The 25,440-nt window shown below is 37.9% G+C and overlaps 2 protein-coding genes across 2 annotated transcripts in view; one reads left to right on the plus strand and one right to left on the minus strand.

The window, feature by feature from the left end:
• The window catches only part of KLHL32 (kelch like family member 32), a 250,044-nt gene extending 239,963 nt beyond the window's left edge, over positions 1-10,081 (minus strand). The window contains exons 1-2 of the mRNA XM_030929465.1: positions 8,031-10,081; positions 7,709-7,798 (exon numbers count right to left, since the gene is read on the minus strand). The gene's annotated coding sequence lies outside the window, so the exon portion shown is untranslated. The remainder of the gene's footprint in view (positions 1-7,708; positions 7,799-8,030) is intronic.
• Positions 10,082-10,264: 183 nt separating this feature from the next.
• On the plus strand, positions 10,265-18,584 carry NDUFAF4 (NADH:ubiquinone oxidoreductase complex assembly factor 4). Its single transcript, XM_010376427.2, has 3 exons — positions 10,265-10,499; positions 11,326-11,429; positions 16,719-18,584. The coding sequence occupies exons 1-3, from the start codon at positions 10,364-10,366 to the stop codon at positions 17,004-17,006; spliced, it is 528 nt and encodes a 175-aa protein (XP_010374729.1). The 5' UTR covers positions 10,265-10,363; the 3' UTR covers positions 17,007-18,584.
• Positions 18,585-25,440: the final 6,856 nt, after the last annotated feature.

The raw sequence follows: 25,440 nt of genomic DNA on the forward strand, positions 1-25,440 counted from the left end.
GTTTTCCCCAGGTGTCCACTATTTATGAGTCCATGTATCTTTGGTCCGTTCTATTGGTCTCTGAGTTAGAAGATGGAAAATTAATTAGTCATTCACATACAAAGAAGAGATATTAGTTGTACATCTTGAGTGCTGAGCAAATCTTTGATTTCAGGGGTGGAGATAGGGGCTGGCAAGGGAGCAGGGATGGGAAGCTGTTAAACACATGAATCATATTTCACTTACCATCTGACTCAACCAACCAGTTAAAACAAAAATGACCTTTTATCAGGAATTGATGCAGAAATGAGCTGGGCGAGTTAAGTTTTGGCATCCTAAGATCACAGAGTCACTCTTCTGATGAGCAGCAAACAATGTGGCCTTTTGGGGGTAAGAAACTGGTGAAAGGGAAGCCCACAGGCAGTGTGCTGAATAGGGTGAAATACAGTTTCATGAGCTTCCTATACATAAAGTGTTTAGCATTCACATTATGGCTTTATTGCTCAAATTCACTGAAAACAAATAAAAAAATTTCTGAGTGTGAACCCATCCAAAAATCTGTACCTTTTTCTCATTCACAGCTCTTTGAACAAGACTAATGTTATTTTGTGGGTTACGTTTTAAAAGAGCAGTCCTTGTCTTTGGTAAGATGTCCTTAGAATAATAATATTTATCACTAAAAGAAGGATATTTTAAAAATAATGACTAGGGAGGTAGAAAATGGGAAAGTATATAGAAGAAATTAGATTTGCCATAAATTGGTAATTATAGATATTGGATGAAGAGTACATGGAGATTTGTTGTACTAAACTCTACCCATTTAAATGTGTTTGAAATTTTCATAATCAAAAGTTATTTTTTAAAAAGACTACCATTAGATTTCTAACAAAGCTACACTGCTAAATAACAAGATTCTCTCCGACTTGCATAAATACTTACAATTTCTTACAGTAAATAAAATTGCTTATCAAAATGAAGCTAGCTAGGTACATGAATTATCTTTTTGATAAAAATGGGAACTTCACATACTCTTTTACTAGATCATACTGCTGAGAGCTGTAGACAGACCTCATATTTTTAGGCTTCTCTGAAGACTTCTCTGGAAGCCTTCTCTGGACATATAAGAGCTACTGTACCCATGGTTGTGGGTTGGGAACCTCTAAGTGAACAAGATTGCATCCATACATCCTGAGCTTCTATGGAATCAAAAGCTCTAAAAATGATTAATTACACCAAGAGTGGAATGAGAATATTAAAATAAATGACTATTTATTTTATAGTAATTTATAGTCAAATATAGTCATATAGTCATTTATAGTCAAATAAATGACTCATTCAGCCTCTGAATCTCAAGTGCCACTATTTAGGTTACTGTTGCTGTCTATCTGTCCAACTCAAGTGGAAGTCATATCTAAGCAGTGCCATTACAAAGACCTCTTATCAAATAGATATCCCTAAGAAAATTGGAACAAAAAATTTAAACTCCCACATGGATAAGAATAACAGTGTCTTACCTGGTGTCTCTTTTTCTTCCATATCATCCTTTATGTAGCTGTCAATCATCTTTCTAAGAGAGAACTATGGATCTCTAATTTCCACTCAAGGGAACTTCACTTATAGAAAATAAAAACCAGACTCTGTCCCATCATTTTAAGACCTCTACTGCCACCTGACCTGCAATGACTTCTATAATAGCTACATCCCATTCTCCTGGTCTCTTTACCCATCCCTCTTCATTCCACCACCCTCTTAATCCCCAACCTTATTCTCACATTACTTGCTGTATTCATTTTCTATTGCTTCACAACGAATCACTACAAACTTAGAGGCTTGAAACAATATCTACTTATTATTCTATGGTTCTGTAGGTTAGAAGTTCAAAGCAGGCTTAACTGGGTTCCCTGTTTAGGGCCACTGGGGGTCATAGACTTCTGTCTACCACACCTGCCTCTCTGCCTTACTTCACAGTGTCATATCCAACAGAAATGAAACTTAGCAGAGGGTTGTATGCACTGATGCTTAGGGGTGGTGGTGTACAATTCCTAGAGACAATGGAGACAGAAGCTAACAAAAGGTGGGATTACTGGAATAAAAAGGCAGAGCTGTGCCCACAAGGTCACGGACTGACAATGAGAAACTAACCCAAAAAGCCTATGAACAAGGACACCTCATATACTTCCCAGAGTATCCTTCACCATTTTACAAACAGCCTCAGGCAGCTAAATGGTTTTCTTAAATATATGTAGTCGGGTATAATACTACAGAGTATTGCAATAATGTATTAATGAAATAAGGAATCTGAAGATACTAACTTCTAAGCCATAAAGTGCCAGTCAGACCTAAATTATAATTATTAAAATGTTTCCTATTATATTAGTATTTTGTTATATAAAAGAATAATAGCTAATAGTTTTTGAATGTTTACTGTATGACAAGCTTTATGCTTTCAAATGGATCATATCTCACAACAACCCTATGAAATAAGTAGTTTTGTTATATTTCCATTTTACAGATAAAGAAACTGAATATCAGAAAATTTAAAGAGCTTACCACAAAATTATGCAGTTAGGAAGTGACAGAACCCAGATTCAGATGCAGGTTTGTCTGATGCCAAGCCTGTTAGTAATCATTATGTTACACCATGGCTGCTAAGAAAAGAATCAGAGACAGTTACAAAGGGAGAAAGGAACAGACAGATGGAGAGAACAAACACAGACCCTAGCTCTGGAATTATTGAGTTGGGTTTACCAGTTAAGGTAAAATGCCCTGGTGACAACTTGCTTTTCACATCTTTTCTGGGGTCCTTCTGGAATTCCCTGTTCTATATTCTTTGTTTTCACAATCTTTCATAATCTTCGAAATGAAAATGATTGCTTGAGTATTTGCTTGCTCTTTGCAGCTTTCCACTTTTTTTTTTCTCCCTACGCCAAATTATCAAGAGTACCTTCTGTAGCTGGGGCCAAGATGGACAACTGTTGTATTCATTAAATTGCTATGGATGGAAAAAAAAAGATCTCATTGGAATCAAACCAAAACCGCTATGATGAGGTGTTCCTTACTTTCATATAAAGCAAGTCCATGGGGACATGGAGGGACAGATACACTACGAAAGGAAACTGATGCAGCAGGGAAAGCTGGAGCGAAGAAAGAAGACAGGGAATCATTATAAATGGGAATGGAGAGCAAGGGGAAAAGGCAAACAGATAAATGATGTTGGAAATTCAGTCGTTTATGGGGAATTATATCCCTACATCACAGAGTGATTTTAAATGTTGTCCTGTACATAATTACATCTGTCTTGTCACTATTATATTTACTGACTTATTTGCCTATTCCGGTATCAATACCATACCATAAAGTTTTGTATCACATTCTGATATAGGGTAAATCCTAACTAACTGCTGTTTTTCTAAAATCTATTGGCTATTTTTTCATATTTTCTTTTCTGGATGAACTTTATCAGTGATCGAGCTTCATTAAAAACGCAATTACAATTTTAATTGAAATTGAAAGTGTATCAAATTAATTGATTTTTTTTGAATAACTGACATTTTTACACTATTCAGACTTTGCATCAAGGAACCTGCTATGTCTAGCCATGTGTGTTTCATCATGTTCTTTCAAAATTTTTGTGGTTCACTAAGTTTGAGTTTTACACATAGTTCTAAGTTTATTTCAAGATGCATAATTTTTGTGGTCATTATCCATGAAACTTTCTGACCATTATATTTTCTTTCTTTCTTTCTTTTTTTTTTTTTGTGGGTGGGGGACAAAGTCTTGCTCTGTTTCCCAGGCTGGAGTACAGTGGCCTGATATCAGCTCACTGCAACCTCCGCCTCCTGGGTTCAAGCTATTCTCGTGCCTCAGCCTCTCGTGCCTGAGCTCCCGGATTACCGATGCGCACCATCATGCTTGGATAATTTTTTGTATTTGTAGTAGAGATGGGGTTTTACTATGTTGGCCAGGCTGGTCTCAAACTCCTGACCTCAGGTAATCTGCCTGCCTCAGGCTCCCAAAAGTGCTAGGATTACAGGGTGAGCCATTGCCCCGGGCCTTGGCCATTATGTTTTCTAACTGATGGGTAGGATAGTTAGCTATTCAGCTACCTATTAAATTTATTTATTAGGTCTAATAGTCTTTGCCTGATTCTCTAATTTTCTAGGCAGACAGAAGTACTGATTTTGCAAAGGAACAAATAACATAACATTTATAATTCTTATTTCCTTTTCTTGTTCTTTGTTAGCCAGTCAATACGATACTTGCCATAATTTTCTGAATTGTACCCTTTATAAAGTAAAGGCAGTTTTCTTCTATTCCCTGCTAGCTAAATGTATTATTAGTAATGGGTGTTGAATTTAACCAAATCTGTACTGGGAATCCACTGAAAAGATTACATAGGATTGACTGAACTGCCTTAATTTCTGGAGCTCAGGGGTACTCTTCCAGACGTACTAGGTCACTGGCAAAATTAAGTTTCTTATGGTGGTAGGATTGAGATATCTGTTTCATGTGGGCTGTCACATGGGGCCTCCTCCTTCCTCCCAAAGGCCCTGAAGTTCTTGCCATGTGGCTTCCTTGCAGGTTCTCTCAAAGACCCTCTAACGACATGGCAGCTTGCTTCTTCAAAGCCAACAGGAGAATCCCTCACCCTTATCACCTAAGGCGAAGCCTTATACAATGTAAAGTCATCATGAGAGTGACCATAATCTATTCTATTCTGTATCTATGCCTTATTCTATTCTTTTCTATTCGATTGTGTTATATTTGTATTTGCTAGAAGCATGTCACACAAGGGAATGAGACTATCTAAGTATTATAATTGTATATAAGTTTATATATATTTTCTTTCAATTTTAAAAAATTTGTTTATATTTATGATCACATTCTTTCCTAAAAATTCTTCATGTATTTTATTTGTTCTTTTATTTTCACTTGAATTTGTCAGATTTTATATTCTCAAAGAACCAACTTTTTGTTGTTGTTGTTGTTGTTGTTGTTTGTTTTCTGTGTAGTTGATTTCTGCTCTATCTTCAGTCCTTTAAAGAAATTATTTTATTTATCTAAACGGAAAGAACAAAGCTGGAGGCAACATGCTACCTGACTTCAAACTATACTACAGGGCTACAGTAACCAAAACAGCATGGTACTGGTCCAAGAAAAGAGACATAGGCCAATGGGACAGAATAGAGAACCCGGAAATAAGACCACACACCTGTGATCATTTGATCTCTGACAAATCTGACAAAAACAAGCAATGGGGAAAAGGATTCCCTATTTAACAAATATTGCTGGGAGAACTGGCCAGAATATTCAGAAAATTAAAACTGGACCCCTTCCTTACACCATACACAAAAATCAACTCAAGATGGATTAAAGACTGAAATGTAAAACCCAAAACTATGAAAGCCCTAGAAGAAAACCTAGGCAACACCATTCAGGACATAGGCATGGTAAAGATTTCATGATGAAGACACCAAAAGCAATTGCAACAAAAACAAAAATTGACAAATGGGATCTAATTAAACTAAAGAGCTCTGCACACAAAAGAAACTATCAACAGAGTAAACAGACAACCTACAGAATGGGAAAAAATTTTTGTAATCCATGCATCTGACAAAGGTCCAATATCCAACATCTATAAATAAATTTACAAGAAATAAACAAACAATCCCCTTAAAAAGTAGGCACAGGACATGCCCAGGCACTTCTCAAAATAAAAGATACATGCAGCCAACAAACATATGAAAAAAAGCTCAATATCACTGATCCTTAGAGAAATGCAAATCAAAACCACAATGAGATACCATTCCACACCAGTCAGAATGGCTATTCTTAAAATGTCAGAAAAACAACAGATGCTGGCAAGGTTGGGGAGAAAAAGGAACACTTTTACACTGTTGGTGGTAGTGTAAATTAGTTCAACCATTGTGGAAGATAGTGTGGCGATTCCCCAGAAACCTAGAGGCAGAAATACCATTCAAGCCTGAAATCCCATTACTGGGTATATACTCAAAGGAGTATAAATTGTTCTGTTATTAATAAAGAGACATATGCGTGTGTATGTTAATTGCATCACTATTCACAATAGCAAAGACATGGAATCAACCTAACTGTCCGTCAATGATAGACTGGATAAAGAAAATGTGGAACACATACACCATGGAATACTATGCAGCCATAAAAAGGAACAAGATCATGTCCTTTGCAGGGACATGGATGGAGCTGGAGGCCATTATCCTTAGCAAACTAACACAGGAATAGAAAACCAAATACCACATGTTCTCACTTATAAGTAGGAGCTAAATGGTGAGAACTCATATACACATGGAGGGGGAACAACAAACACTGGAGCCTGTTGGAGGTCGGAGGGTGGGAGGAGGGAGAGAATCAGGCAGAAGAGCTAATGGATACTGGGCTTAATACCTGGGTGACAGGATGATCTGTGCAGCAAACCATCATCTAAAGTTGATGACTGTAGTGAACAAAATAGTAAGCCTTCCAAAAATCTCTGTCTCTTAATCCCTGAACCTGCGAATGCTACCTTACATAGCAAAATGCACTTTACAAATGTGACTAAATCAAGGATCTTGAGATGGAGAGATTATCCTGGATTATCCACGTAGGTCCAATGTAATCATAAGGGTGTTACAATGGAAAGAGGGAGGTAGGAAAGTCACAGAGAAGGAGATGTGACAATGAAGTGATGCAACTGCTGGCTGCCAAGAAATGAGGGAAGTCTCTAGAAGAACCTCTTCCCCATGAAAAAAAAAAAAAAAAAAAAAAAAAAAGAGGGGGTAAGGAAAGAGATTCTCCTCCAGAGCATCCAGGAGGAATATATCTCTGCTGACACCTTGATTTTATCCTTTAAAAACTCATTTTGGACTTCTGACCTCCAGAACTGTAAGATAATAAATTGTTTTGAGCCATTTGCAGTAATTTGCTAGCAGCAATGGGAAATGAATACAATGACAAAAGTCATGAGTGCAGTAACCACAAAGCAGGCATCTGGGCATAATTGCTGGTTGATCATTCTAATCTCTAATCTGAGGCCCAGTGTTCCTCAATATGAATACTGGATCTGCACAAAGCCTAGTTTGTTTTGGTTTTGAGTTTGGGGTACTATCCCCCGCTCCCAGTATTCTAGGTTTTACAGACCCACAACACGGCATCACTATGAAACTGGCCAAGCTTGGGAACCTTGTAAATTACTTTGGTTGGACTCCTACAAATTCTCTGGTTCCTAATCTGGAATCCAGGCCCTGGAGAGGTTCTCTCTGCCTGAACATGAGAACCTCTGCCAGAATAAGTCATTCCTCCATAAATCTGTGGTGCTTCTCACTAGTGGTTGAGATTTGATTGATGAAACCTCTGAGGGCTGTCCTGGGCCCTTTGAGCTAACTGTCATCTGGGTTTAGCTCCTGAAATCCTTTGGAGAATGCAGAATGCTGTTGAATTGCGTTCAAAAGAAGGAGTGCCCAGTGGTAAAAGTCTAGGCAGAGAGAAAGACGTGACGGCAGAGGGATACAAAGTGGGGACTATTTCTGTGGCCAATGCCAGGCACAGGCAGGTGGCATTTTATGCCCCAGAGCTAATGATTCCCACCCATATTCCAACCTTAAGAAATCCAACAATGCCACTATGTGTGCTGAGCATGCTAACCAGCAAATAAAAATCAAATTTAGCATACTTACTTTTTAAAAATTAAATTATTAAAGAACATGAGTCTTACTGTAATCTCAAATTTTTAAAAATCACTTTCATTCACCTATTCACCAGAGCTTCAGAATATGTGTCCTTTTTCAAACTGCTCCCTTCTCCTCTGAAAAATGAAAAACAATGCAAATATTAAACATCAGATTCTGAGCTGGGCATTGTAATAGACATTGGTACTAGACACTTGTACTGGACATTGTGCTAGACTGGGCATTGTACTAGACATTGTACTAGATATTTTTATTCTGTGTAAAACCCCTTAGGTGATTACTATTATCCCAATTTTAAGATGAGCAAAGTGTGTTCAACCACATTAAGTTACTTGCATAAGGACTCACTTCTGGAAGCAGGGCTAGTATTCAGGCAGAGAGAGCTTGTCCAGAGTCTGGACGCTAGCTCAGGGATCCTACTTGTCTTTCAGTTCATTTGACCTTTATTTGATATTTTGTTTAGTACCTACTGTTTATTAGCTCTGTTCAATGTGTTGGATACAGCAGTGAACAAAACAGACAAAAGTTCTGTCCTCAGAATTTACATTCTAGTGTGTTGTCAAGACCCTGGGTTTATTTTATCAGTATCTTATGATATTCAGCCATACACATGCATCATAATACTCCATTCAGAGGGAAGCTTCATCCTAAGCAGCATCCTACTTATACTTTCCTTGGGGATCTGACTTCAATCCTTAACATAAGCCCAACAGGAGTTCTTAAGTTTAGAGTTCCTGTTAACTTATATGTTTTGACAAGAAGAGCTGGAATTATGCATTTATGGTTCAGGTTTTATTTCCATGATTCCCAAAGGGTGACAGCCAATTGTGAGTTTCTGATGGACTGCATCTGCCTTCTGTTTTGCAATTTGAGGGTCTGAGCAGCACTGGGCCAGGATCAGGCAAAGCAGCTGACACATGCTGGAAGCTCTTTCAATGCTGAATCCAAGCTCTATTGGCATGTGTGAATTCAAAGAATTATTTCATATTGTAATCCCTACTGCCCCGACAGTAACTTCTAACATTACTTTTTCATGCTTCCCGAAGTTCGGTGGAATTTCTATGAAAATGAGATTTTCACTTTTAAAATATTTTAACAGGCAGTGAGTCGAATTTCTACCATGATTAAAGCACATAGATATAATGAAGCAGATTAAAATTTCTTAGCACCCATAGAAATAGAAATACCGTGGCTAAAAAGCCCTGAATCACAAGCATGCTTAAAAATATCAAAGATAGAAATCTTGGAGCAGCCTGCCACCTTCAGGATAACTTCCCAGTTAACGCTATCAGAGATCACTGATTTCAGCTTCTACCAATTCCTGTAAAAATGTTGAGTATAATTAAACAAAGGCCATTTAAATTAGAGTGGCTGAAGCCATCTTCCTTGCAGTGCTTTTGCTCTGATTAAGCATTATATTTAATGATTACATTTCCCTTTCTTCATTTTGGTTCTTTGATTCTTGTTTTATTATTATTATTTTTTCTATTCGATTATCTTTACATCAATATTTTCTTACTTTAAACTGGTTAAAAACAACCACTCTACTTCATTTTGCTAAGCAGAGATCAGGACACTAAAAATAAATTTTGCAGCCACAGTAAGAGAAATACTGTAACTTCGGAAATCCTACTACTTCCTTCCTGGTGGGTTGATTATAGATTAATAACAATATTTCTAAAGGGTCTTAAATAAAAGCAGCACTACAGTAACCTATTCAGGAAATGAAAAGAGACAGAGAGAAGGTGAATGTAACACTCGTTTTTGTTTTTTTTTGTTTTGTTTTTTCTGATCTCTTATTGGCTGTTCCTTTCATTAAATTACACAGAGGCTTAAAAAGAATGAAGAAGAGAGAAGAGAAACAGGAGAGGAAATGATTCAGCATTTAGTAGACTGGAGAAGTAAATCAGTAGCAAAAATAGGATAAGGGAAAGTATAACTAAAATCGATACCATTTGGTCAAATGAGAACGGGATGTAACAAATAATGGAAAAAGAGAACATAGTGGCTTGAAAATGCATCAGGTGGGGGGACAGGAAAATAAGAGGCATTTAAATTAGAGCAGCTGAGAACAAATATTCATCGACAATGAACATCCTTTCATTATTTTCCTTTTTTAAAAGCAGGAAAGGGCAACTTGAGAGCCCAGTTTGACCCTGGTGCAATAAGTTCCATTTTTATAGGCTAGCTCTTTGGTGGCATTGCCCTGTGAAACAACTTCAAGGTCAATTTCCTTACGACTTTGATTTTCAACTCTTCACTGACACTTTGGAATCACGTGGGAAGTCTTATCCAATGCTGGGCCTCACTCCACAAGAATTAAATCAGAAAGTCTGGGGTAGGGCCCGGCACGGAACTTTGCAGAGCTTCCTGGGTGACTCCCTCGAAGTTCCAGGGTTGACAGCAACCGTGTGTCTGGGGACTTAAGTCCCGCCGCCTCCCGCCGGAAGCGGCCCCCAGTGGGAACCGTCACTCGCCCCGAAGGGAGGGGCTCCCTTTTAAATTCCCTGGGCAGAGAAGCGGTGTGTGGCCTCCCGACCGCTAGTGGGCGACAGGCACGCATTTAAGCGCCCGCGGCCGGGCTTCCCCTCACATGTGCGCACGCTCCGGTCGTTCCGGAGGTTTCCTGAGCCGGTGTTCCCACGTGCGGCCTGAACCTGCGGACATAATGCTATGAGGAGATGGGGGCCCTGGTGATTCGCGGTATCAGAAATTTCAACCTAGAGAACCGAGCGGAAAGGGAAATCAGCAAGATGAAGCCCTCTCTCGCTCCCAGGCACCCCTCTACCAGCAACCTCCTGCAAGAGCAGATTAGTCGTGAGTGGTGCGAGGGCGTTTCGGGGCGCGGGGGCGCGGACTCCCTGGGCTGCCACAGGCTGTGCCTAGTGTGGGCCCGGAGCCCAGGGGACCGGCTTCAGTCTGCTCGGCCGCAGCCGCTCGTGTTGGCTGAGCGCTGGAAGGGGGAGCCGCTAGGCCAGTGACATTGAGACTGTCCTCCGCGCCCGCGGTGAGGTTGGCCGCCCCGCCTACTTCCGAGTCCCAGAGGCAGCAGCCTGTGCCCCCGCTAACCCGGCCCTCGCCGGCTCCTATGACGGACTTGATACAGGGCGTCAAAATCCGAGAGGGTCACAGAGCTTTTTCTAGGGGTCTTCAGTGGACAATGGACGCCGAGCCTGACCTGAAATTTTGATGTCCATTTAAAGTATTTTCCAAACAGTCCAAATGATTGTGTTTATTTTTTAAAAAATTAAAGTGGTTAGGCCGGGCGCGGTGGCTCAAGCCTGTAATCCCAGTATCTTGGGAGGCCGAGGCGTGCAGATCACCTGAGATCAGGAGTTCGAGACCAGCCTGGCCAACATGGCAAAACCCCGTGTCTGCAAAAAATACAAAAATTAACTGGGCGTAATGGCGCGCGCCTGTATTCTCAGCTAGTCGGGAGGCTGAGGTGGGAGAATCACTCGAAGCCAGGAGGCAGAGGTTGCAGGGAGCCGAGATCACGGGACTGCACTCTAGCCTGGACGACAGAGCGAGACTCCGTCTCAAAAAAGAAAAGAAAAAAAAGAAAGGGTTTGTGTTAAGCGTTTAGGATATTACAGGAAATTTTCCTTGATTTTAATATTGTGACTTTTTTTCCTTTCCTTAGACTATCCAGAAATTAAGGGAGAGATTGCTCGTAAAGATGACAAGCTGCTGTCATTTCTAAAAGATGTGTATGTTGATTCCAAAGATCCTGTGTCTTCCTTGCAGGTAAATGTGTGTTTAATTAAGTGAATACACAATTTACTTATTTTGGGGCTTCAGGAAAATGATTAAGTGTGGCAAGTCGTAAAAAGAGTACTCTGCAAGTATGTGTTGTGATCGGTCTATGCGCCTTGGCAAAGTTTAAGCACAGTGGTCTGAGACAGCAAGACACTTATGCCTTGGTTCATTGGATATTTACCAGAATTCTAAAATAACTTGTGAAAGTATTGATACAGAGCAACTGTGTGAATTATTCATAGTATTTCAGAATTTGTAAGGCATTACTCCAGTGGTTGTCATTTGAGTGACAAAAGCAGAGCTTTAATATTTTTTTCTCATTCTTCTGTGGAATGAGGTATGTTCTAGTCTCAGAGACTCCTTCAGTAGTATAGTTGGGTTTTGTGGGGTGTTCTGTTTGTTCTTTTAAGGGTGTATTCAGATAGGATATTTAAAATTAGGAGAAGGATCAAAGAATACACTGGGAATGGGAACCTATGTGTCAATCCATATACTGTATTATGTAAGTCCTGGGCACAAGTGCTTTGTATATAGTGATGAACAAAACTAGTCCTTGCTCTCACAGGGCTTATGATGTTGTGAAGGACACAGACATTGAACAGATGAGCAACGATGTGACCGTAATTATGGGAAAAGTACGGGCAGTGTTGAGTATATTGGAGGGACCTCTTTGAAATTGGAGGATCACGGATGGTTTCTGAGAAAGTGATAGTTAAATGCTCAGGCCTGAGGGATCAATTGGAGTTAACCAGATAAGTTTTTGGGGGCAGGAAGATTCTAGTTAGGGGTAAAAGTTTAAAGGATAAGAAAGTGCCAACAACTTCCAGATTTTTTTTTTACTCTAAAATATTCTAATACTGTCTCTCTGTCTCTGGATATTTGCACAGATAGAATTATTAATATAATTTTCACTACAGAGGAGAAATAATACGATTTGTAAATGCTGTGCATAGTAATTGTAGGGTTCAGTTATCACCAAATGCTCACATTAAAAAGGTATAGGGTTAATGTCTGTGTTATGTTATTTTAAAATAGGTGTTGAATAATACTCCCCAAGTATTCTTTCTCTCATGTTATTTAATTATGCATATGCAAATTCACTCTTGGGAACAAAAAAAAATTAATGCTTTGTATGTAGAAGACTCAGTTATACATATAACGAATGCATAAAGAGATATGTATATAGTGATATTAATATTTCATGGGGACATTAGGAAAAGTCTAAATAGATTCCTTAGGGAGAGTGATAATGAAAACTGGAATTGCCTTTTGTTTATGTTCTTTGTTCCTTTTCTTCCTTCAGGCAGTTCATAGTTGTGGTGCCTCTAGACATCGTTGATACTGTGCCTTTCATATGGCAAATTATTTATTTGTTGTCTCACTTTTTAATATATTTATTCAAAATTCTGTCAAATATTTCAGTCTTTTTGTCTTTTGTGATAAAGAAATATTGGGCCCACTCTACCATCATATAAACTGCTGTGTTTTCTTCCTGTAGTTTTATAACTACATTTTATATTAAAATCTTTATCTGGCATTAAATGTGGTTTTTGATGTGTGCAATAGATGAGTTGAACCTCTTTTCAAACAGATGGCTAGTTGTCTAAATATAATTTGTTGAATAGCCCAGACCTTTCTCCACTTACTTAAAATGCATCTCTAGATACACATATGGGTCTATTTATAGACTTACCAGTTTTACTTCTTTTTCTATTTTTACACTAGAACCATAGTTTTAATTAATAGAGCTTTATAATGTATGTTGATATCTCTTATAGTCTTCTCTCATTGTTTTAAAAAGTTTCTTGTCTCTTTTCGAAAACACATTAATATTTTTCCAGATGAAATTGTCATGTTCTTTATTAAAAGTCTTTGAGGGGTAAAGGGAATGTTGTTACTGTGATGAGAGCTTTTTTCACTTTAAATTTGAACTGTTTATTGCTAATACAGTAGTCTTCCCTTATCAGCAGGTAGGTTCCAAGACCCTCAGTAGAGCCTGAAACTGAGGGTGGTACCGAACCCTATATATACTGCTTTTTCCTATAAATCTATACTATGATAAAGTTTAATTAACAACTAATAAAATGGAACAGTTGCAACAATTTCAGGGTTAGAAGATTCATTTTTATTATCCATGTTAGCATTCTCACCATATGATTTTTTTTCCTCATTAAGTCAATGACTTTTACTTTCTCACTTGAAGGAAGCCCTTTATGGCTTCTCTTTGGCATAACTGAGTTGCCAGCACCACTTCTCTTGTGCTTTGGGGCTATTCTTGGTAAGGTAAGGGTTACTTGCACACAAGCACAGTGATGCCACACAGTCTGATAACCAGAATGGCTACTAAGTGACTGAACAGGCAGGTAGCCTATACAGCGTGGATACACTGTACAAAGGGAGGATTAACATCCTAGACAGAATGGAATGGATAGCATAAGAATTCATTATGCTGCTCAGAGTGGTTTGCAGTTTGAACCTTATGGATTATTTACTTCTGGGGTTTTTCATTTGATATTTTTGGTCTGTGGTTGACTCCAGATAACTGTAGATAAAGCCTGGGACTACTATATATCAGAAAGTGAGTGGTTTTTATAGTGTAACTACCCACATTGCTAGGTTATTATTTCTGTTAGGTTTTCAGTTGATTCTCTTTTCTAAATATATTCTTATATCTATGTAAAATTAAAAACTTCTCTTTCTAGTATTTATACTTAATTTTTTTATTGTGTTGTATATATTAACATGCCAGTGAAAGTAGGCATTCTCACCTGTTCCTTCCTTCCACAGGATGTTGCAAATGTTTAAGCATTAATTATAATAGAATGATACTTGTTTTCTATTAAAAAATACTTATATCACATTTGGGACATTTTCTTCTATTTTTAGTTTCCTAAGGGATTTTTTTTTTTTTTTCCAGTCAAGAGGTTTTTGAATCTTCTTAGATTTTCTTTGTGTCAAATAATTATTAATTTTAATATTTACTATTAATTAGAAAGGAAATCTGAATACAGACGTGCTTGGAGTAGAAGGAAGATCTTCCTTACCTGGGAATAGGAAAATGAGAGAAACTTTGAGATTTGGAAAGTGAAGAAATTGAGAAGAGTGTTTCAGGCCTAGTTTGCAATATAAAGATACAAGAGTGTGTGATGCCTTTGAAGAATGGTTAGAATTCACTGCAGTTATGGGAAAATGTGCAGTGTGAATTTGGGAGAAGTGAGTTGGGATGGAGAGTGATGGGGTCAGATCATAAAGGCCCTTATTTTTCTTGCTAAGGAGTTTTGTTTTATTCTGAAGACAATGGGAAGTTATTAAAGAGTTAATGGTCAAAAAGTGATGTTAGATTTGAAAGTAGGCTGGTGGGGGAACAAAGTGCATTTTATCTAATTAGAAGAGACCAGATAGGAGGTATTTGCAGTCATTTCTGCAAGAGACATTGACTTGGACTAGGGTGATTTAGCAGTACGGGGGAGAAGTAAGTGAGTTCGAGAGAGACATATGATGCAGTATCAACAGGATTTGGTCATTGATTGGTGATTGGTGTAATGAGTGAGGGAGAGGGAGATGAAGGTATAATCTCATTTTGGGCATGAGAGATGGGTAGTGTTGGTCATTGAGATTGAGGATATGGGAGTAGAACTGGTGATAGGTTTAGTTTCAGATAATATTGAATTTGAGGAGCATGTCGGTCATTTAAGTAGAGATACCTGTTAAGCATTTGGGTTGGGAAATCAAGAAAAGGTCTTGGTTTATCATCACAACTTTGGAAGTAATTAACTTGTAGGCAGTAATGGAAGTTAGAGGAGTGTGCGGGATTACTTTGGAGGAATGTGAAGAGTGAAAAGAAGGCCTGGGCACTCTTAAATGTCACACACTGACATTTAAGGGTAAGCAAAAGGAAAAGGGTCCATGAAAAAACCCCGAAGGACCCACTGAAAAACTGATGGAAAACTGAGAGGGTGGCATAGAAACCAAGGGGGAAGATAGTTATAGGTACATTGGAGTGGTCAGCAGTGTCAGATGTAGTGAGATACTGTAGTGAGTCCAAATGAGGTCTAAAATGTGTCCTCTGAATTAAGCAACTAGGCAGTCATTAGAGATAGCAAGCATTATTTCTTTTAAACATTACCTGAAGAGAAGGAAACTGGTCATAAAAGAGGTGTTGGCTTTGGGTTTGGTGGGCATGTTAAAAAAGGTAGTAACTATAGCATTTATATATTTGGCCAAAAAGCAGCAGTAGGCACGGTGCAGTAAAAAAAGGAAAAGAAAAGAAAGAAGGTTAGGCATAGCTAGGAAACGAGAATGAAATGCAGAGCACACACACCAGGATTAAGCTGGGATGGGACGGCTAGATGGAAGGATGGGTGTGCATAGGTTGTTTTATTTATGCTGGAGTGTATTGGAGGCGTTAGTTTATTTTCTCAGGGGAGACAAGATCACTAGCAATATTTGAATTCATTCAAGATGTTTGGGAGCGCTGAGTATGAAATACAACAAAGCTGGGAAACAGAATAGATGTTATCAAGCCAGCTGTTAGGGTGGCATCAGAATCCTGCCCTTTTAAAACAGGTGCAGTTTTTAATCAATTATTTTCATTGTTCTTTTAAAACACATGAAATAATGTGGTGAGTGGATGGTATACATTTGATTATTATTTTCTAGAGCTACCGACATTTCTTAATAACGATAGAGCTATAGTTATGAAAAGGCAATGTGGCAAAAGTACTATTAAACTATGGCTCATTATAATAAGAAAATGAAGTTTGGAAAATCGTGTATAGAATTTGTGTTAGTCCATTCTTGCACTGCTATTAAGAAATGCATGAGACTGGGTAGTTTATAAAGAAAAGAGGTTTAATTGGCTCACGATTCTGCAGGCCATACAGGAAGGATAGCAGCTTCTGCTTCTGGGGAGGCCTCAGGAAACTTATAATCATGGCGGAAGGGGAAGCAGGCATGGCTTATATTGCCAGAGCAAGAAGAAGTGGGGTGTGGGGGAGGTGCTACAGACTTTTAAACAACCATATATGGTGAGAACTCTATTGCAAGAACAGCACCGAAGGGGGAAATCTGCTGCCATGATCTAGTCACTTCCTACCATGCCCTACGTCCAACATTGGGGATTACAATTTGGTGACAGGAGATTTGGGTGGGGACACAGATCCAAACCATATCAGTTATTTGAAGGGGAATAGTATAGATTTGAGAAGTATGAAAGTAGATAAGTAGATGTCAGATCTTTTCTCTCATCCTAAAACCTTTTTTTTTTTTTGATACTAGGTAAAAGCTGCTGAAACATGTCAAGAGCCAAAGGAATTCAGATTGTCGAAAGACCATCAGTTTGATATGATAAATATGAAGAGCATTCCCAAAGGCAAAATTTCTGTTGTAGAAGCATTGACACTTCTCAATAATCATAAACTTTATCCAGAAACCTGGACTGCTGAGAAAATAGTGCAAGAATACCAGTTAGAACAGAAAGATGTGAATTCTCTTCTTAAGTATTTTGTTACTTTTGAAGTCAAAATCTTCCCTCCTGAAGACAAGAAAGCAATACAATCAAAATGAAGAAAATCACAAAAATTTCCTATGTGTACTCCTCATCCCTCATCCTGTATATTTTCTTTTTTTGCATATTAAATTATGTTAATTACCAAATATTTAATGCTCTCATCATGAGGGCATATTCTTAATATTTATTGAGCTCGCTGACTTTTCAAGATTGCCATAGAATGTATTTTGTTTTGTTTTAATTTGGTTTAGGCATATTTCATATGTGCATGTCAACATAATCAGTACATCTGTACCTTTATTATGGTGAAAGAGTTAATTTGTTATTTTAGGCACATATACCAACTTTTAAATTGGTCATATTACCCCTTGGGAAATGTCCTGAATCCCTCAATTGAGTTTTACTTTCTAAGTTAGGTGTTTAGTTCATTCTTCATATGTGATAGTGAAAGTAAAAGCTTTCCTGACCCTTAAGACTGACATTTTCTTGTTAGGGAAAGAGACTCGATAGCAAGGTAGACTAACGGTATTTCCCAAATAAAGGCACACAGGAGAAAACAAATCAATAGAATCTAATTAAAATTACCACTACAGGGAATAAGAAGTATTGAGGATTTACTTTATTTTCAATTGATTTTAAGTATGGAATAATTGTCTTTACAGCTATAAAAAGTAATGAGGGGTGTTTACAAAATGTTGGGAATTTCTGCTTTGACAAATAGGTAAGTCCCATGGCCTTCAGAGAGGCAGGCAGCAATAGAAACTTTCAAAAAAGTAACATTTCTCTGGATTTAATGTGGAAATAAAGAAAAATTTAAAGAATAAATCAAAAAACCATGGTAAATGAAATTTGGTGATTACATATAGTTTTGGATGTTAATGCTAGTTGAGAGAAGAGAAAAAAATAGCAAGTAGAAGCAGAGAACAGGATCATTGGAAGGGACCTTAGAAATTGCTGCTTCATCCATTTTAGCAAACTTATTAGCATAGCATGTACCAGTACTAGGATCTTGAGTGAGAGTGTGTGAGTTTAGCTCTGCTTAATATATTACTACTTGTGGGATTTTTGGGAGACTATATCCTCTTTGAGATTGAATTTCTTCTATAAAATGAACATAATGCTACCTTAAATGTAAGGGTTATCATGAAGATAAATAAATAATAAAGGACTACAAAGGACCAAGCAAATGGGAATTATTTTTTGCAGTGGAGAAACAAGTGCCTGGGGAGAATATATGACCTAAGGTTCTGTAGTTTATGACCTAACCAGTCTCAGAATTTAGTTTTTCAAATCCTAGTAGTGTGTTTTTTCTGTCTTAAAGCAGCATACCTCAGAGAAGGGAAAAGGTGTGAATTGTGGGTATATTAGGGTTATCAGTGCTTCTGAGGGGAGATAGGCATCACTACTTCCCAGAGATGCCCCTGGAAATGATATAGAAGATGTTGAAGAATTCAACATGATGACGGATTGAGGCATTTGTAATAATGCTGAGAACAGAAAAATGGACTAAGTGGAAATTTGTAAGCATGTCTTTAAATGTTGATCTGTTATGTGAGTGAACTACCTAGTTTAGTTCAGTAATTGTTTTATGAAAACATGAAATAACTACTCAATATAAAATGCATTTTAAAACTAAATCAGTCAAAATTTTATTTTTATAATGGTCATTAGCTGAGTCACTAATACTAGTACACTGTTTCTGAGCCATCTTCTCTATTCATATCTACGTTGTGTGGTTAGACAGCTGTTATGTGGTGTGACGTGATAAAGGAATTACCGTTCATCAGTCCTACTATACTGCCTTTTATTATATATAGGAGAGCACTTGGTAGCAGTGATGTCAGAAAGTGCATGGAATTTAGATTCAGAAAACGTGAGTTTAGATCAGGATCACTAGCCATGCCATCTAACATTTTAAAAGTAATTACTAGGGTCTGATTGAGGTGCTTTACTTGCTTAAAGTAAAGCAAGATTGAGGTATTAACTTGCTTAATATTTACCATAGGTTCAAGGATAAGTAGCCATATTTTAGAAGCACAGAGAGCTTCAGTAACTGCAAAGATTAGTAAGTGTTGAAGCCTGGATTTAGTCCTGTTAGGCTGTTTTCAGAACCATGTGCTTCTAAGTGATACACTATTTTGCCTTTGTAAGATTATGAGAATTAATGAGGTGTCATGCAAAGTGCCTGGGACATATGAGGCCAGGACTACTCAGTGCTCACTGTATATGAGAATCACCTGTAGAATTCTGGGAAAATACAGATGTCTGCTATGAGAGCCTGGTGTAGTAAGTCTGGGAGACTCCTGGGTTCATGGATTCTGGATAAGGGGTGTTTAAAAAATATCTATGACCAGTACCACCGGCATGTTCAAAATTGCTGATCACTAGTACAGGTGAAATAGCATTCTCTGGTCTAAAGTTTATTGTGAAAGAAGATAAGGATCAGGGAATAGACAGAAGGGTGGCCTTAACAGTTGAGTTTGAAGAAAGGAAGCTTTCCAGATGATGGAAGGGAGAAGGAAGATTTCAGGAGATTCAAAGATTTGGGGATAGGGTCAGGAGAGGAAGGAAGGAGGTTAATAGGCTGGGCAGGAGAGCCAGGATCCAGGGAGCTGATAGAGGAAAAGCTCCCAAAAAGGGAGAACCCTTCTGCAGAAAAGTGGGTGGATTCGGGAAAATTCTACTATAAATAGGGTGACCATATAATTTTTTGCCCAAACTAAGATACTTGAAAAGGGATACCAATTACATCATGATAATAGGGACAATAGGCATAAACTGGAATGTCTTGGACAAATTAGAAGGTTTGATAATCCTAACTGCAAGAGCCACTGTTGGAGGATTTAAAGGTCACCTCTGAGCTGGATGTAACCATCTTAGCTCCGACTTGCCAACATTTAGCATCTCACCATCACTCAGGAATGATTCCTGTCTGTGCCAGAGGGCTTTGCTTCGTCCCCAAATACTTGTGCATGGACATCCCCTCTTCCGTATTTACTCAATGCCCTTAAAACACCCATAATCTCAAGAAAAGGAGAGCGGGGCCCTGAGCATTTAGTGTGAGTAGGCTTCTGTACCCATACTTGAAGTGATTGAACTGAAGGGCTCAAAGCACCCTGAATTGGGGCTGTGCTTAAAGATAGCCTGTTGGGTACAAGTTGAAAATACACAAGAAAAGAACAAGTATAAAGGATTAAAATGGTTTTATGCACCTCAAATAGCCATCACTCATTGTTTGATAACTATCCTGTCTTGTCCTGACAAAGACCAATCTATGAAACTGTTTGAGAGAAGGAATGTCCTTTTTTTTTTTTTTTTTCAGCCTGGGTGCTCCATTTCTGCTTCAGGAGTAATAGGACTGGATTACTTATTAGAGAAATGGTGAAAATCAGAAGCACTTATTAGGTATAAATTCCTATGTAAAAATCCCTATGTATTAGGTATAAATTCCTATGCTTTAAATTCAGAGCATTTGGGTCATGAATTCCATGTACTACCATGGTTTTTTTGGGTTTTTTTTTTTTTTTTTGGTTTTGTTTTGTTTTGTTTTGTTTTTGCCACTGTCAGCGCCCCAACAAAAGAAACTAAATCTTGGGAGCACTTGTGAATAGAATTGTAGAAGAGTGGCTCACTAGTTAGAAGAGTAGAATCCTGAGCAGAACTGGAGTTCTGTGATTTTTCAGTGTATTGATATTGTAAAGTATATAGTAGGTAACATCAAAATTGCTTCCTTCTCTGCTTCCTGTGAAGAAAATGGTAACAAGGAGGTCATTGTAAAGATGAATAATTTGGGAATAAGAATTTAGTTAAAATGGGATAAGCCAGTACCTAGGAATTGAGAAGTAATCCCTGAGATGAAATGGATAACAGTACAGTTGATGAGCAGGAAAATTCTTCAGTTACATGAGATAATAACCTTTGGAAAGGTTATCTAAGTCTTAAACAGAAAAGTTACCTGACTGACAATCAACTCTGCTTATGGTTCAAATGCAAGCAAAGTAATACTTCATTTGTAGGATTATTGACATCCACGTGTGGAAATAGAAGGGGCCACTGAGGAAAAAATATATCAATTTCTAAAGTAAGCCTTGGGCCTTTTTTATTTCCAGAAGAATACATATTGATTAATATATATTTGGTAGTAAAAATTCCATTTAAAACTAATGATATTTGAATAATATTGCCATGTTTGTCTGCTTTATAGCATTTTGTATGGGCAATATCATAGCCAAAATTTTCTCTGAATGTCTTCCTGCATTTCAGGGTAAGCATTAACACAAATCACCTAATACTTTAACTGAACTATATAATGATTACTCCATTTATTTTAGAATTAGTTTTAATTTCCTTTCATTTTTCAATGATCCTGTTATACAACCAGGTGATTTGTATGTTTGTGTATAACATACCAGTATATTTTTGTGTAATATTTAAATTTTACTTTTTACTTTTGTTTTCAGTATATGGCATTATGATTTGACATATCTTTATATGGTTTGGCGAGTATAGAAACAGATGCTGTTTTTTAATTGCCCATGTAAGAAGCAATACAAATGAGCTCTTATTTATTATTCACATTATTTTTAGGTGTAGGAAAATCCTTGCATAGAGTCATAGAATATTCAACTCTGATTGGCTTTACTTATTGCTCCTTAGGCCATTATCCATTCATTATTCAATCATTTCTGTATCAGTCTTTCTCCTTCTGGTGCTGGCTCAGAACTGATGCTATGGCTTCAGATAAGGAGCATAGAAATGGGGAAAAGCCACTTAAAATGCATCTTGTAGAAAGAAAAGGGGACAAAGAGAGAATTGTTTTATTATATTTTGCTTTACAGATATCTCAGAAATCCTACAATACCACCAAAGCAAAAGAGTACCTTGTCTCTTCTTAAATTGTTCTCTTGTTGCATCTTTTTCTTTCATCACCAACCCTGATATTTCTGGAGGAATAATAAAAGGTAAGACAGAATATTTTTTAAAGACCCAATTTAAGAGATTGTAAAGCCTCGAAACAACATTCATAATGAAGCCTTTAAATATTTAGGTCACCACATTCTATTTTTTTCAGAGACCCACTTCTAGGTAGGTCAAATGTGCAGTCTACTTCTGTATGTAGATTTAAGATTAATAGCATTTTGTAAAACTTTCTTTGCTTGCACAAGTTTTTAAGCAAAAAGAAGACAAACATTTCAACTATGCTTAATAGCTGTTTAACAGATAAGTGGCTTCTCAAATTCTTTTCTCAAATCAATAATATTACCAGTTGTTCCTTCACCACAAATATTTATTGATATAAGTATTATGTGTCAGGCACTTATCTAGAGGCTGGGGATACTGCAAGGAAGATAACAAAGTTCCAGGTCTCATGGAGCTTAAGTTTTATACTGTTAGCTGCTGTTCAGTTATCTATTTCTCTATAATAAGCCATCTCAAAACCTAGCAGCTTAAAACAATTTATTATTATCTCTCATGATTCTACAGATTGAAGAACCATTGAAGCTCAGCTAGATGGTTTTCCCTTGGCATCTCTCATGTAGTTGCAGCTGGTGCTGTTGTCATCTGAAGGCTCACCTGGGCGGGACATTCAAGATAGCCTACTCTTACCACAGCATTTGGTACTGTTTGTTGGCTGAGAGTTTGGCTAAGGCTATAGACTGGAGCATCTATAGGCAGTCTGTTTATATGGCATGGGTTTCTTATAGCATGACTGATTGGCTGGGTTCAAAAACAAACACTGCAGAACAAAGAAAGTGAAACTGTCAGGTAGGTCAGTTGCTGCTGCTGCTGCTGCTTTTATTTATTTATTTATTTATTTATTTATTTATTTATTTATTTATTTATTTTTGAGATGCAGTTTCGCTCTTGTTGCCCAGGCTGGAGTGCAATGGTGCAATCCCGGCTCACTGCAACCTCTGTGTCCCGGGTTCAAGTGACTCTCCTGTCTCAGCCTCCCAAGTAGCTGGGATTACAGGTGCCCACCACCACACCTGGCTAATTTTTCATATTTTTAGTAAAGACAGGGTTTCACCATGTTGGCCAGGCTGGTCTCAAACTCCTGACCTCAGGTGATCCACCTACCTCGGTCTCCCAAAGTGCTGGGATTATAGGCGTGAGCCACTGCCCCCGGCCTGTCAGCTTCTTCAGGCGTGGGCTTAGACATTGGCAGAGCATCACTTCTTTATTCCATTTGTCAGAGTAGCCACAAAGTCTGCCTTGATTCAAGTGTAGGCAACATAAACCACACTATGGGAACATGTCAAAGAACTTGTGGCCATCTTTGCCCTTTGCAGCGCATCATATCAGGAAACACATGAAGTCAATTTGTCTCATTTTGATGATGTTAACTTTGATAGCTTGGCTAAGGTAGTGTCTGTCAGATTTTCACTATAAAATTATTATTTTCTGTAGTTAGTAAGTTATTGCTTAGGAAAAGGCATGAGAAGCTCTGGAAGTGTTCTCAATCTTGATCTTGGTAGCCATTGCATTAGTGCAAATACATCAAGCTGTACATTTCAGAATAAAGCATTTTATATACTTTAGTATACTGTGTTTAATACTTTAATAAAAAAGAAAAAAATTAAAAAATTAAATTCACCATTTTTACCTTCATACCTTGCCCTGTTGTACGTCCTTAGGTTGTTTGGACAGTGATCCCACTAATCTCCCAATTACAAAGACTGCAAAACTCAGATACCCTGACTGTTCTCTAATTTGCCCCCACCACCAGCTTCCTGCTTCAGTAATGATGCTCTATAATTCAGTTTTCAACTAGCACTCAGGCTAATTTTTCCAAAAACATAAATATGAAAATGCTGCTCCTTTGTGATAAATTCATTCTATCATTTTAGGATGAAATCCAAGTTCTGTAAGTTATAAGGAAATCTATGCCTGCTTAATCTCTCCAAACTCATCTCTCACGACTTTCTCAATGTGAACTCCAGCTTTCCTACGTTTCCTACCAAGATAAGTATTTACCTATGACTAAAATGCAAAATAATACTTCAGAGGTTTATCGAATGGCAGTTCAGTTCAATTCTAGCTAGTGAATATTACTGAGTGTTAATTCGATGTAAGGCTCTGAACTATGTAAGAGTCATGATAAAGAATAAACATAGTCCCTGCTTGCTACTTGGGACAAGAGAAGTGTGCAGATTACCCCATTACAGGGCAAAATTTAGTAAGTGCTGTAAGTATAAACACAATGCAATGGGGAATCAAAGGTGTGAGAGATGAAAGCCCTGTTGAACATGACTTATTTGCCTGAATTAATGGAACTGTCCCAAGAAAAAAATGAATGGAGCTGCTATTTAAGGGGAAAAAGAATACAAAAGTAATTACTTCACCAAAGAATTCAGGTTCCCGGCAAGACTAGTCCCTTTGTGTGGCTGGTGTATTTGGTGACTATGCATGCGGAAGGTCTTCCACTCCCTGTGAATATACTCCAGTTCTTGAGAGGCTATTGTAAGTATTCATCCTTTGTGTGGTTTTGATTTTCCTATGCTGGTGGATATTGTTAGCATTTTGATTTTCTTCTTGCAGAGCACTGCTGTAGCTGGTACAGTGGAGGCTGGCACTCCACCTTGATGTTCACTATGGGGCTTTTGTGCAGTCTGTTATCTTGAAACAGCCCTCTTTCACGTTTACAGAGAAGGTGTAACCTCTAGCAAAATCTCAGAGCTTCACATTTTATTAGACACCTAATGTTCTTTTAATATCTACTATTTATATTTATGTGCATTGGAATCCTTTGACTATATAGCTGCTATGGAAGAGCTAACTGCATTAACTTGCTCGGGCTGCAGAATAAAATATCACAGACTGGGTGAATTAAACAAACAACAGCAATTTATTTCCTCACAGCTCTGGAGGCTGAGAGTTTGAGATCAAGGAGTTGGCAGGGTTGATTTCTTCTGAGGCCTCTCTCCTTTGTTTGTAGATGGCCGTTTTTTTCTCCCTGTGTTTTACAGGTCTTTCCTTTGTGCCTGCTTATGTCCTAATCTCCTCTTCTTATAAGAACACCAGTCATATTGGATTAAAGCCTACCCTAATGGCCTCACTTAACCTTAATTACCTCTTTAAAGGCCCTATCCCCAAATATAGGCACATTCTGAGGAATTAAAGTTTCAGATTTCAACATATGAATTTGAGGAGTTAGGGACACAATTCAGCTCATAACACCAACTTGTGTCAGATTTTAGCTGCATATGTTTATTTAAGGGCACAAATTGATCTTGGTGCATTTTTTCATTGCATAAAGTTCGGGTTAGTTTATGCTGCAACTGAGACTCAATATTTCTGTTAATGATAATTGAGACATCTGCTTATTGAAGCATTGTATAGTATTGGATGATATCTTAATCAAAACCAAGTCTAGTTCCCTCATTTTGCAGGGTCAGGTATGGTGTCTAAATTCAAACAGTTAAAAGCAGAGTCTAGAATGCAGCATCCTGTTCCCTGACCCACCATGCAATGTTTCACCTACCTTGT

This window comes from Rhinopithecus roxellana, chromosome 4 (assembly GCF_007565055.1).
Source record: "Rhinopithecus roxellana isolate Shanxi Qingling chromosome 4, ASM756505v1, whole genome shotgun sequence".
Taxonomy (NCBI): Eukaryota; Metazoa; Chordata; class Mammalia; order Primates; family Cercopithecidae; genus Rhinopithecus; species Rhinopithecus roxellana.